At 39.1% G+C, this 13,136-nt stretch overlaps 1 protein-coding gene across 3 annotated transcripts in view; it reads left to right on the top strand.

Moving 5' to 3' along the window:
- LOC126198583 (ras GTPase-activating protein 1) overlaps nucleotides 1–13,136 on the top strand; it is a 162,152-nt gene that overhangs the window by 144,861 nt on the left and 4,155 nt on the right. For 2 of the 3 annotated variants that reach the window (XM_049935021.1, XM_049935023.1), the window contains exons 16-17: nucleotides 113–279; nucleotides 462–587. In XM_049935021.1, the coding sequence (XP_049790978.1) occupies nucleotides 113–279; nucleotides 462–587 (293 nt within the window). Of the gene's footprint in view, nucleotides 1–112; nucleotides 280–461; nucleotides 588–13,136 lie in introns of those variants that run through there. The other variant, XR_007540087.1, reaches the window with a different exon arrangement.

Genomic DNA, 13,136 nt, shown 5'->3' with positions numbered 1-13,136 from the left:
CAGTTCATCATTGTATGATCTTTGCTTTGAAAAGAAAAGGAAAAAAAATTGTAATCCGTAATGCCAACATTTCTGCTTATATCTCATAATTTGTTATCTTCATCTGTTACAGAGCCTCCACCACCTATGGCTGCAAGATCTCTTATAATGGTTGCTAAGTGCCTTCAAAATCTTGCTAATCTCATTGAATTTGGAGGGAAGGAACCCTACATGGAAGTTGTCAACCCCTTTATCCTCAAAAACAAAGAGCGCATGGTTGTTTTCCTGGATCAGCTGTCTGTAAGTCTGCTTGAAGGTTTAAATTTACATCCATAACTAATTATTAGAAGCTTTGTATACTGACCATTTGCACCACTTTGGGCAAATATTTGAGAAACAGAATTCATTTGTATATTTACATAAATGATTAACATGTCATTGGAGTTAAAATTTAATTGTTGTTATAAATTATGTCATTTCAGAATTTGCCAGAAAAGCCTGAACCTGAGGAGGCAAGAATTAAAGGTGATCCAGCTCGAGATTTAGGCACACTTCACCACATATGTGTCTCACATCTAAAGGAACTACAAGCCCTTAGCAAAAGCCAGGTAACATCTTGTTTCAGATGGCAATAGAAATCTGCTCCTTGGTCACAGATCTATTCAAGAATTACAGCATGAACTTCCTCATCATTGGAAAATATCTTTCCTCCAAAATTGTATTTCAGTTTGTTGAAAAGTTTGCCTGGAAGTTGTCATCTGTGCTCAATGTCAATAACCATTATTCCCAATCACTATCACCTGCACCTGTGCGGCTTTGGTCAAATTGTTGGCACCATTTCACTATGGCTCTACATGACATTGCATTTGGTTCACATGCTGCCAGAATTTCATGGTGAATCCATGTGCAATTTAGATGTTTTGCCCACAGGAATCATACTTCCAGCGTATTTATACTTCGGAGTTTCCAGTTTCTCTCCCACACTGTGGGGCACCTGTTATCTATACCAATACCACAGCAGAACTATATGTCTGCAGAAAATGTATTCTCTTTTGACAGTGCTCTTGGGGTGCAGAGATCTTAGCAGGAAACATTCAATATATATGCACTACATTGCCTTTTGCTATGAAGCATTCCTGATACATGTTGTTGGAAATAGGTTAATTGTGGCTGCTACACTGCCAGTGTTTTTCCTACAGCACTCCCCTACATGTGTGTTTAGGATCACTTGAACAATTTTACTTGTAAAGTAGATTCATCTAGTTGGTCTTTCATGTGCTTTGTCTGTTCGTGTACACAGGTATTTACAGGCTTCCTTCCATTCATCTGGGAGGACACTTGTCCTTGTAGAAATCAATCTGGGTGCTGCAGGACCACAAAATTTGTCCTAGTTACAACTGCTATCGTGAAGCCACTTAATTTCACTGTCACTCTGTATATTTTCATGGTACTGTAGAAGAAGCATTATCACCTGTTCCCTCCTCTGTTTTCTTTAACATACCTTCATATCCTTCACTTCTCTTGTCATATTTTCCAATTTACTACATTCAAAAGTGAATAATTCAGCTTTCCTTCTGTCCTTTGACATTCATATCTACATTTATGTTTCATTTTGTTTCTTGTATTTCTTGCTCCATTCATATACATCTGACAGTACTCTTCCACCTGTATTGTAAACTATTGCCATTCCTGTCACTGAACTAGCTTCCACAGGGAACATAGTTTTACTTCATTTCTTTATTGTGTTTAACCATTACCCGATATTTAATATGAGTTATGTTATTCCTCCATCTCATGGCTCAGGTTGTTTGCATCCTAATTTTTCATTTAATTGCTTCTATTGTATAGTATATTGTATATGTAGGTATGTAGACAACTTTTAGTGGTATATGATTAGCCTCATAGTCAGTATATTTTGCTTCTCTTTCGACTATATGGTATCATTTCATGAGATTATTCTGCTACCTACTTCTCTGTTTCTCCACATTTACTTTGCACTATGAGTCCTTACTTTGCAATATGAGTCCTTTCATTATTTTATGTCTCCTTTCTGCCTTCTAGGCTCTCTTCCTTGCTACAACCTTTTAGCAGGTCTCTTACCCTTGTAATAATCTCTGTTTTCAGCCACATCTCAGCAGATTACAGTTTATCACATGTTTTATCAAACCACCTATTCATAACTCCCCCCTCTCTTAGGTTGATCTTCTTTCCAAGGTTTGACCACTTTCCTGTGATTTCCATTCTGTTTCTGAATGTTATTTTGTCCTGAGAGTAATGGACGAGTACCATGTTTCATTTTTATGGCACACTTGTAATATGGAATTTTTCTCCTTTAATGTGAGATGTCTTGGAGTATTATGATATAAAACCTCACCTTCGAAAATAGCAAAAAAACCTGTTGAGTATCTTCATCAGGTTACCTTCCATTTCTTCTCTTTAAGGTTTGTGGTGATTCCAAGTGCTGTTGTTCTTGAAGCTGGTATTTTACAGAAGCTGCGTGATATTGTATATACTGCGCCACTTTTTTTCTCTACTTTAAAACTGAGGAACATATTATTCATTTTTACATCACTTACTTCTGATAACAGTACTTGTAATGTTTATGAATAATTAGCATTGTGTGTTTAAACTGAATACGAAGTCATTAACATGTGAGGAGTGTACCCACAATGGAATGTAGTGAAAGTCCAGTAACGCACAGAGGTGTCAAAACTCATGGGATAGAAATACACAAGAATCGAGAATTTTTATTCACCATTGATCATTTAATAATGATATAGGCTTCAACATTGTTGTATAATACAGTCAGGTATATAGTAAGAAAATAGGCTGATATCATTTAACTGTAGTATACATACTGAACACCACAATAATAGTATATGCTACAGGAAGATTTCTAAGAGCTAGTGTCCATAATGTAGTATGGTACAAACACTGTGTAATAATAACTGGATAGAGTGTACATGACAAAATTATAAAAAAAAAAAAAACTTAGGAGCACAATCATATAGAACATAAACATACCATATAATGATACAATACACTATAGGAAAGTTCGTTACATGCTAATATCCTCCTCAGGCATCTCAAAGAATTCTTTAATATGGTAAAATGGTCTATCTGATAGCCAGCTGTACCATTTAATTCTAAAAATTTTGAGATATATAGAGCAAACATAGATGGGTACTTTGTAGAAAATTTTGAGTAGGTTCACTTTGTGAGAATTTCCAGTTCTTGCTAACCTGTGCCTTGGTGTATCTAAATTAGCCTTAGCACTGGTGTTGTCTTTATGAGTTTCTCCCCTACCAGCAAATTCTAAAATATTATTTTTAACACAGAGCACAGACACACAAAGGTATAAATTTATAATTGTGAGTATTCTGAGCCTTGTGCTCCATGTGTCCTGTTTCACACATTATATGTAGGACTTACTTTTTTTATTTTTAAAATAATCTTGATGTGAGGGGAGTGTCCCCCCTACAGTTAGCTGGCATGATATATATGACTGGAATAGTCCAAAGTATGTCACCATAAGGTAATCCCAACCTCACTAAATCCCTTACCTTCAAAATGAGGTTATATATTTTTTTCACATATGTGATGTGACTTACCAAACGAAAGTGCTGGCATGTTGATAGACACACAAACAAACACAAACATACACACAAAATTCAAGCTTTCACAACCAATTGTTGCTTCATCGGGAAAGAGGGAAGGAGAGGGAAAGACGAAAGGATGTGGGTTTTAAGGGAGAGGGTAAGGAGTCATTCCAATCCCGGGAGCGGAAAGACTTACCTTAGGGGGAAAAAAGGACAGGTATACACACTCGCGCGCGCGCTCACACACACACACACACACACACACACACACACACACACACACACACACACACACACACACACATCCATCCGCACATACTCAGACACTGTGTATGTGCAGATGGATATGTGTGTGTGTGTGCGATTGTATACCTGTCCTTTTTTCCCCCTAAGGTAAGTCTTTCCGCTCCCGGGATTGGAATGACTCCTTACCGTCTCCCTTAAAACCCACATCCTGTCGTCTTTCCCTCTCCTTCCCTCTTTCCTGATGAAGCAACTGTTGGTTGCGAAAGCATGAATTTTGTGTGTGTGTTTGTGTGTCTATCAACATGCCAGCACTTTCGTTTGGTAAGTCACATCATCTTTGTTTTTAGATATATTTTTCCCACGTGGAATGTTTCCTTCTATTATATTCATATCATTTTTTCACATATGTGATTGATATGTTCTTCCCAGTGGAGTCTGGAGTCAATGTAAATACCTAAACGTTTTCCTGGCTTATTTTCTATTTCATTAGATGCTCTCATTAGGAGTTGTTGGGTTTTATCAGGATTACATGGGAGTTTATTAGCTACAAACCACTACAGGGCTGTATCCAAGTTATCCTGTTCAGATCTGAGATTCCCTGATGTGTGGTAAGTAGCGTTGTATCATCTGCATAGCATATGACAGAATGAGCTGTTGGGCAAATCATTGATTGCTGCAATGAAGAAGAGTCCAAGATAGATCCTTGTGGAATACCTGTGCTGATTTCCATTAAGGAGGAAGTTTCTGACTGAGATAGACTGCTTTCTGTTGCTTAAATAAGAATGCATCATAGTTAATGTACTTCCACGCACCCAATAAAACTCCAGATTCCTTATTAGTATGTCAACAGGAATGCAATCAGGTGCTCAGGCCACATAATAGCAGTGATACCACGACTTTCTCTTCAATAGCTGTTAAAGTTTGATCCACAGTTTCGAAAACAGCTGCTGTTGTGTTCCTCCCCTGGCAAAGAGCAAACTGATTGTTACATGTTGTTGTTGTTGTCTTCAGTCCAGAGACTGGTTTGATGCAGCTCTCCATGCTACTCTATCGTGTGCAAGGTTCTTCATCTCCCAGTACCTGCTGCAACCTACATCCTTCTGAATCTGTTTAGTGTATTCATCTCTTGATCTTCCTCTACAATTTTTACCCTCCACACTGCCCTCCAATACTAAATTGGTAATCCCTTGATGCCTCAGAATATGCCCTACCAACCGATCCCTTCTTCTAGTCTAGTTGTACCACAAATTTCTCTTCTCTCCAGTTCTATTCAATACCTCCTCATTAGTTATGTGATCTACCCATCTAATCTTCAGCATTCTTCTGTAGCACCACATTTCAAAAGCTGCTATTGTCTTCTTGTCTAAACTATTTATCATCCACGTTTCACTTCCATACATGGCTACACTCCATACAAATACCTTCAAAACGACTTCCTGACACTTAAATCTAAACTCGATGTTAACAAATTTCTCTTCTTCAGAAACGCTTTCCATGCCATTGCCAGTCTACATTTTATATCCTCTCTGCTTCGACCATCATCAGTTATTTTGTTCCCCAAATAGCAAAACTCACTTACTACTTTAAGCGTCTCATTTCCTAATCTAATTCCCGCAGCATCACCCAATTTAATTCAACTACATTCCACTATCCTCGTTTTGCTTTTGTTGATGATCATCATATATCCTCCTTTCAAGACACTGTCCATTCCGTTCAGCTGTTCTTCCAGGTCCTTTGCTGTCTCTGACAGAATTACAGTGTCATCGGCGAACCTCAAAGTTTTTATTTCTTCTCCATGGATTTTAATTCGTACTCCGAATTTTCTTTTGTTTCCTTTACTGCTTGTTCAATATACAGATTGAATAATATTGGGGATTGGCTACAACCCTGTCTCACTCCCTTCCAACCACTACTTCCCTTTTATGTCCCTCGACCCTTATAACTGCCATCTGGTTTCTGTACAACTTGTAAATAGTCTTTCGCTCCCGGTATTTTACCCCAGCCACCTTCAGAATTTGAAAGAGAGTATGCCAGTCAACATTGTCGAAAGCTTTCTCTAAGTCTACAAATGCTAGAAACATAGGTTTGCCTTTCCTTAATCTATTTTCTAAGATAAGTCGTAGGGTCAGTATTGCCTCACGTGTTCTAACATTTCTACGGAATCCAAACTGATCTTCCCCGAGGTCGGCTTCTACCAGTTTTTCCATTCGTCTGTAAAGAATTCGTGTTAGTATTTTGCAGCCATGGCTTATTAAACTGATAGTTCGGTAATATTCACATCTGTCAACACCTGCTTTCTTTGGGATTGGAATTGTTATATTCTTCTTGAAATCTGAGGGTATTTCACCTGTCTCATACATCTTGCTCACTAAATGGTAGAGTTTTGTTAGGCCTGGCTCTCCCGAGGCTGTCAGTAGTTCTAATGGAATGTTGTCTACTCCCGGGGCCCTGTTTTGACTTAGGTCTTTCAGTGCTCTGTCAAACTCTTCATGCATTATTGTATCTCCTATTTCAACTTCATCTACATTCTCTTCCATTTCTATAATATTGTTCTCAAGAACATCGCCCTTGTGTAGACCCTCTATATACTCCTTCCACCTTTATGCTTTCCCTTCTTTGCTTAGAACTGGGTTTCCATCTGAGCTCTTGATATTCCAGCAAGTGGTTCTCTTTTCTCCAAAGGTCTCTTTAATTTTCCTGTAGGCTGAATCTATCTTACCCCCTAGTGATATGCGCCTCTACGTCCTTACATTTGTCCTCTAGCCATCCCTGCTTAGCCATTTTGCACTTCCTGTCGATCTCATTTTAGAGACGTTTGTATTCCTTTTTGCCTGCTTCATTTACTGGCTTTTTGTATTTTCTCCTTTCATCAATTAAATTCAATATCTCTACTGTTACCCAAGGATTTCTATTAGCCCTCATCTTTTTACCTACTTGATTCTCTGTTGCCTTCACTATTTCATCTCTCAAAGGTACCCATTCCTCTTCTATGTTTCTTTCCCCCATTCTTGTCAATCGTTCCCTAATGCTCTCCCTGAAACACTCTACAACCTCTGGTTTTTTCAGTTTATCTAGGTCCCATCTCTTCAAATTCCAACCTTTTTGCAATTTCTTCAGTTTTAATCTACAGTTCATAACCAATAGATTGTGGTCAGAGTCCACATCTGCCCCTGGAAATGTCTTACAATTTAAAACCTGGTTCCTGAATCTCTGTCTTACCATTATATAATCTATCTGAAACATTCTAGTATCTCCAGGCTTCTTCCATGTATACAACCTTCTTTTATGATTCTTGAACCAAGTGTTAGCTATGATTAAGTTATGCTCTGTGCAAAATTCTACCAGGCGGCTTCCTCTTTCATTCCTTAGTCCCATTCCATATTCGCCTACTAAGTTTCCCTCCCTTCCTTTTCCTACTATCGAGTTCCAGTCACCCATGACTATTAAATTTTCGTCTCCCTTCACTATCTGAATAATTTCTTTTATCTCTTCATACATTTCATCAATCTCTTCGTCATCTGCAGAGCTAGTTGGCATATAAACTTGTTCTACTGTGGTAGGCATGGGCTTCGTATCTATCTTGGCCACAATAATGCGTTCACTATGCAGTTTGTAGTAGCTTACCCGCACTCCTATTTTTTTATTCATTATTAAACCTACTCCTGCATTACCCCTATTTGATTTTGTATTTATAACCCTGTATTCACCTGACCAGAAATCTTGTTCCTCCTGCCATCGAACTTCACTAATTCGCACTATATCCAACTTTAACCTATCCATTTCCCTTTTTAAATTTTCTAACCTACCTGCCCAATTAAGGGATCTGACATTCCATGCTCCGATCCATAGAACGGCAGTTTTCTTTCTCCTGATAACGACATCCTCTTGAGTAGTCCCCGCCCAGAGATCCGAATGGGGGACTATTTTACCTCCGGAATATATTACCCAAGAGGACGCCATCATTATTTAACCATACAGTAAACCTGCATGCCCTTGGGAAAAATTATGGCTGTAGTTTTCCTTCGCTTTCAGCCGTTCGCAGTACCAGCACAGCAAGGCCGTTTTGGTTAGTGTTACAAGGCCAGATCAGTCAATCATCCAGACTGTTGCCCCTGCAACTACTGAAAAGGATGCTGCCCCTCTTCAGGAACCACACGTTTGTCTGGCCTCTCAACAGATACCCCTCCGTTGTGGTTGCACCTACGGTACGGCTATCTGTATCGCTGAGGCACGCAAGCCTCCCCACCAACGGCAAGGTCCATGGTTCATGGGGTGGGTTTGTTACATAGGAGATTCTATTTTTCAAAGTAGCTGCTTATTTGTGTGTATAGCAGTGGCTCAGATATCTTTGAACATATTGGCCCAATTGAGATTGCTCTGTATCTTTGTGGAATTTGTTTGACACTTTTTAAAAAACTGTGATAACTTTTGATAACTTGAGTGATTCCATAAATACTCCAAATTTTACACATGTACTAAAAAAGCTAATAGTGTGGAGACTGAGCGTGTTGTTTTTTTAATGATGTAATTCGACAACCAGTAGCAGTCCACAGTTTTAGAATTTAAAAAATTGTAAACAACTTTTATAATATCAGCAGATGGACACATATACAGAATGTGGTAGTATTGTGTGCAAAAGGTATAAAATAGGAGTGCATTGACAGAGCTGTCATTTGTACTCAGGTAATTCATGTGGAAATGTTTCTGATGTGATTATGCAGAATGTATACACCCTGGGAAATCCAGGAAAAACTATATAATCTTTTCATCTGTGAAGAAATCAGGAAAAACACGGGAATTGTTAAGAATTCTGGGAATTTTTCATTGTTTTAGTTTTCAGTTAAATTCTTGTTGTTTTGACTAGTAAGAATTGATACTGTAACAAAGAATTTCACTTCAGCCCACTACTGGAGAATAATATTGCAGTAATAAAACATAAACAAGGGGAAAAAACCAAAATAAAACTTAGGATGCAAAGGAAATGTTCCATTTACAACAACAAAACACAGTGTACACACAAGCATCTGCCAACAGTAAAATGTGTCAAAGACTTTAGGCTGAAGGCTATGCAATACTTCATAACAACAAACTGCTTCCAATGAGCATGATGTCACAACGGTTCAGATTAGGTTCATATGAGCAGTTGATAGCACGCTGATGCACATGCACAGTTGAGTTACATATGAGCAGTACCTTCTCCCACGTCTGGCTACTTGAAGTGCTGATGTTAGCCGTATCAGCAGTAGCAACAAGCAGCCAGATGCTATCGGAGAAAATTTTTTTGGTGCACCCAAGCTGACAGAGTTGTGCATGCGCAGAGCAGACCGAGTTTAGTTGGGAACGGGGGCGGGTGAGGGTGGGGGGAGGGGGGGAGGTAATGTCCACATCACCCATGTTTACATTTAGTGAGATTGCTGTTTCCTCTTTGTTTACAGCGTTCACTTAAAAAAATTATTTCCAGGTTTTTGGCAGTCAGGCATTAATTGCCTTGCAGGACAATGAAGTTATTTTCGTCAGTTTGCTTAAGAAATTTGGTTTTTATTAATCATTACTGTAGAGGCAGTAAATTTATTTGAAATTCTATTGGCTAGTTTCAACTGTTTGCTGAATTTCAGGTGTATGTTTTTATCTTGTGGCAAGCAGGGCATTATGCCATAATAAAGATCCAAACATGAGATAATATGGTACATGTAGTCCAAGAAAATTTGCACCCTAAAAACCACACTGAAAAGCTTGATATGAGGTTGGGGCTTACTTCTTTGTGAATCTGGGCATATGAATGTCTGCTTTAAGCCAAATTATGCATTTTAGTATGATTTACAAAATTCAGGTGCTCTTGGAGTATCCTCTGAAGTCCTATTTTGTTTATGACGTAATGTAAGATCTCTTAATGCTATATACATACAAACATATGGGCTTCCTACATCATCATAGATGCGCATGCACAGTAATGGTGTTTTCTGGTGCTCTCTGACAACTGCTGAAACGAATTTTAACAGGTTGAGGGGAAAATATTGCAAATGGTGGTTTGAAAAGCGTTACAAATAAATTTCATTTTGTGCAAGATAAATTACATTATGTCTGCACCCGGGCTTCGAATTTCTTGAATCACAGGACATTTGATTCTCATTTAAAGCTTAACACCTTGAGGGCCAGCCACTTAGAAGACTTTCAAGCCCAAGAGACCGGACATTTGCGTCGTTATTTAAAATTGTGCTGGCACATTTGTCTGATGTATCTCAAAGTGGAACACATGCAAAAAAAAAAAAAAAAAAAAAAAAAAAATCCAGTATTCTCGTAAAAGCTTAGCTTTTCTCATAGCTATACTATGTATATTAATTTAAACCATTAACTTTTGCTATTTATATGTTCATGCTACTTAACAGTAATGTTGCTATGGCTGACTACATCCCATGTCCTATGCTATGAATAGCTGATATCATCAGCTTGCAAGATCATGTTACATAAGCTACGACCGGCTTACAAAAGCACATCACAATCTAAATTTTGATGCTTCGGAAACTAACTTGCTGTGTTTGGTGGAATTCGAATATATACTTTTGTAACATGAAAATATGCAGGGCAATTTAATACAAAAAATATGCAGTATATGTGCTGCTGCACATCAAAGACCTTTTCAAAACGACCCCCCCCCCCCCCTCCTGCCAGTGTTTGTTAACTAAAGTGCTGAGAAGTTCTACACTGTTATATAAAACCTTAACCATTCAAAGAATTGATAAGTTTTACAGTTCTGAGGGAAAATATACTGTCACTCAACATGGAAAAAATGTATTTTCACCTGGGAAAAGTGTATTTTTAACTGGGAAATCTGGGAATTTTTTCCCGTTGTCCACATGTACATCCTGTTATGGCTACACAATGAGAATTAATAGACTTTGAATGTGGAATGGTAGTTGCAGCTAAAAACATGGGACATTCCATTTCGGAAATCATTATGGAATTCTGCGTTCCAAGATCCACAGTGTCAAGAGTGTGCTGAGAATACCAATTTTCAGACATTACTTCTCACCACAGACAACGCAGTGGCCGACCGTCTTCACCTAATGACTGAGAGCAGCAGCGTTTGCGTAGGTTTGTTATTGCTAACAGGCAAGCAACACAGTGTGAAATAACCACAGAAATCAATGTGGGACATACAACAAATGTATGTGTTTGGACAGTGCCACGAAATTTGGCGTTATTGTGCTATGGCAGCAGATGGCCGACGCAAGTGCCTTTGCTAACAGCAAGGAATTGCCAGCAGTGCCTCTCCTGGGCTTGTGGCCATATCTGTTGGACCCTGGATGGCTGGGAAACTGTGGCCTGGTCAGTTGAGTTAACGATTTCAGTTGGTCAGAGCTGATGGTAGGGTTTGAGTGTGGTGCAGACCCCACAAAGCCATGGACCCAAGTTGTGAACAAGGATCTGTGCATGCTGGTAGTGGCCCCATAATTGCATGGGCTGTGTTTACACTGTATGGACTGGGTCCTCTGGTCCAACAGAACCAAGCATTGACTGGAAATAGTTATGTTCTGCTACTTGGAGATCATTTGCAGCCATTCATGGACTTCATGTTCCCAAACAATGATGGAATTTTTATGGATGACAACATGCCATGTCACTGGGCCACAACTGTTCATGACTAGTTTGAAGAACATTTTGGATATTTCGAGCGAATGATTCAGCCACTCAGAATCGCCTGACATGAGCTGCATAAAACATTCGTGGGACGTAATTGAGAGGTCAGTTTGTGCACAAAATACTGCACCATCAACACTGTCACACTTATGGACGGCTATAGAGCCAGCACGATTTGGTATTTCTGCAGATGACTTCCAGCGGTTCATTGAGTCTATGTCACCTCGAGTTGCTGCACTATGGCCAGCAAAAGGAGGTCCAACAGGGTGTAATTTCCCCAGCTTTTCTCTGGCTCCATTATTTCCACTGTTTTAGTCAGCGTTGTTCAGTACAACACAAACCACTGTTTTAGTATGGTACTGATACCAGAAAATCTGTTTTTCATACTAAATGCTATGATTTACAGCCAGATGCCTTGAACAGGCGGGGGTTGGTATATTACCTATTTCTTCACTGTGTTGCTTTTAATGATCTGTTAGGAGAAAGGGGGGGGGGGGGGGCGGAGGGAGATTAAAACTAGATAAGTTCTGTAGGAGTCTCTATATGCAGTCCCTCAATACTTCAAAATGAAAACAACATAACTTCACCCCCTCCCTCAACCATAAAGCTAAAGTTAGTTGCACAGTGTTAGCGATTAGCATTTATTAGCACGCCATAGAATGTTACATTTAGACACAGTTGACTACAATAGGTAAATTATAACAATACAGAGCGTCCATACTTAAAGTTTCAGTTTCAAAATGCTGTAGAAAGAGAACCACTGCTTATAATGACATCAGATTTGAACAGCATATTGTTGACGCCAGGGGGAACATTATGGAACTAAAAAAAAGTAAATGGGGTTGGCTACAAACCACAGATGAATTGCAGTACAATGACTGTGATTTGAGTCGCACATTACACCATGCATACTGTCCAATAAGTTCTACAGCCAACACTTCAATGAAGTTGTTCCGCATTACGTGGGAAAAAATTGTTTTTAATTGTCCTGAAGCCAAAAACACATAAAATCAAGCATTGATTTTTAATTGTCCTGGGTCCGAAAACCATCTAAGAAGCAAAATTACATTGCTTTTTAATTGTCCAGGATACAAAAACCACCTAAAAAGCAAAATTACTTTGGTTTTTAATTGTCCTGGGACCAAAAAAAAAAACTGTCGTGAGACTGGTGCAAGACATTTTTATATGCTGTCTATCATTTTCTGCCACATGTTGAAATTGAGAAACAGTATGTTCCAAACAGGTCAGAGTGTCTCAGGGGTCACATTTAGAATATGTTGCACAGTGTGTGTTGTTGATTCAGCTGTGTTCATAATTGGAGCACTGAACACATCATCTTTCAGATAACCCCACAGCTGGAAGTCACACAGATTAAGATCAGATGATGTGGACGGCCTTGCTGTAGGTAAATGACGGCTGGTAATTGTATCATTTCGGAATTGCCTCTGCAGGGTGCAGATGGGTGCCATCTTGCATAAAAGGGTACTATGTATACATGCATGCTGTTGAAGAACTGGAGTGACGTTGGTGCACTGAGGACTCGCACAGCATTTGCCACTGAGGGTACAAGTAACAGGATCTGCAGGACTCATTTCCTCGATAAAATACAGCTCTTCAATAAACGATGCTGTCAACAAGCATCACAGTCACCTTTGCAGGATGAAGTGGTACTGG

The sequence above is a fragment of the Schistocerca nitens genome, chromosome 8 (assembly GCF_023898315.1).
Source record: "Schistocerca nitens isolate TAMUIC-IGC-003100 chromosome 8, iqSchNite1.1, whole genome shotgun sequence".
Lineage (NCBI taxonomy): Eukaryota > Metazoa > Arthropoda > Insecta > Orthoptera > Acrididae > Schistocerca > Schistocerca nitens.
This window is presented reverse-complemented; position numbering and strand designations above follow the sequence as displayed.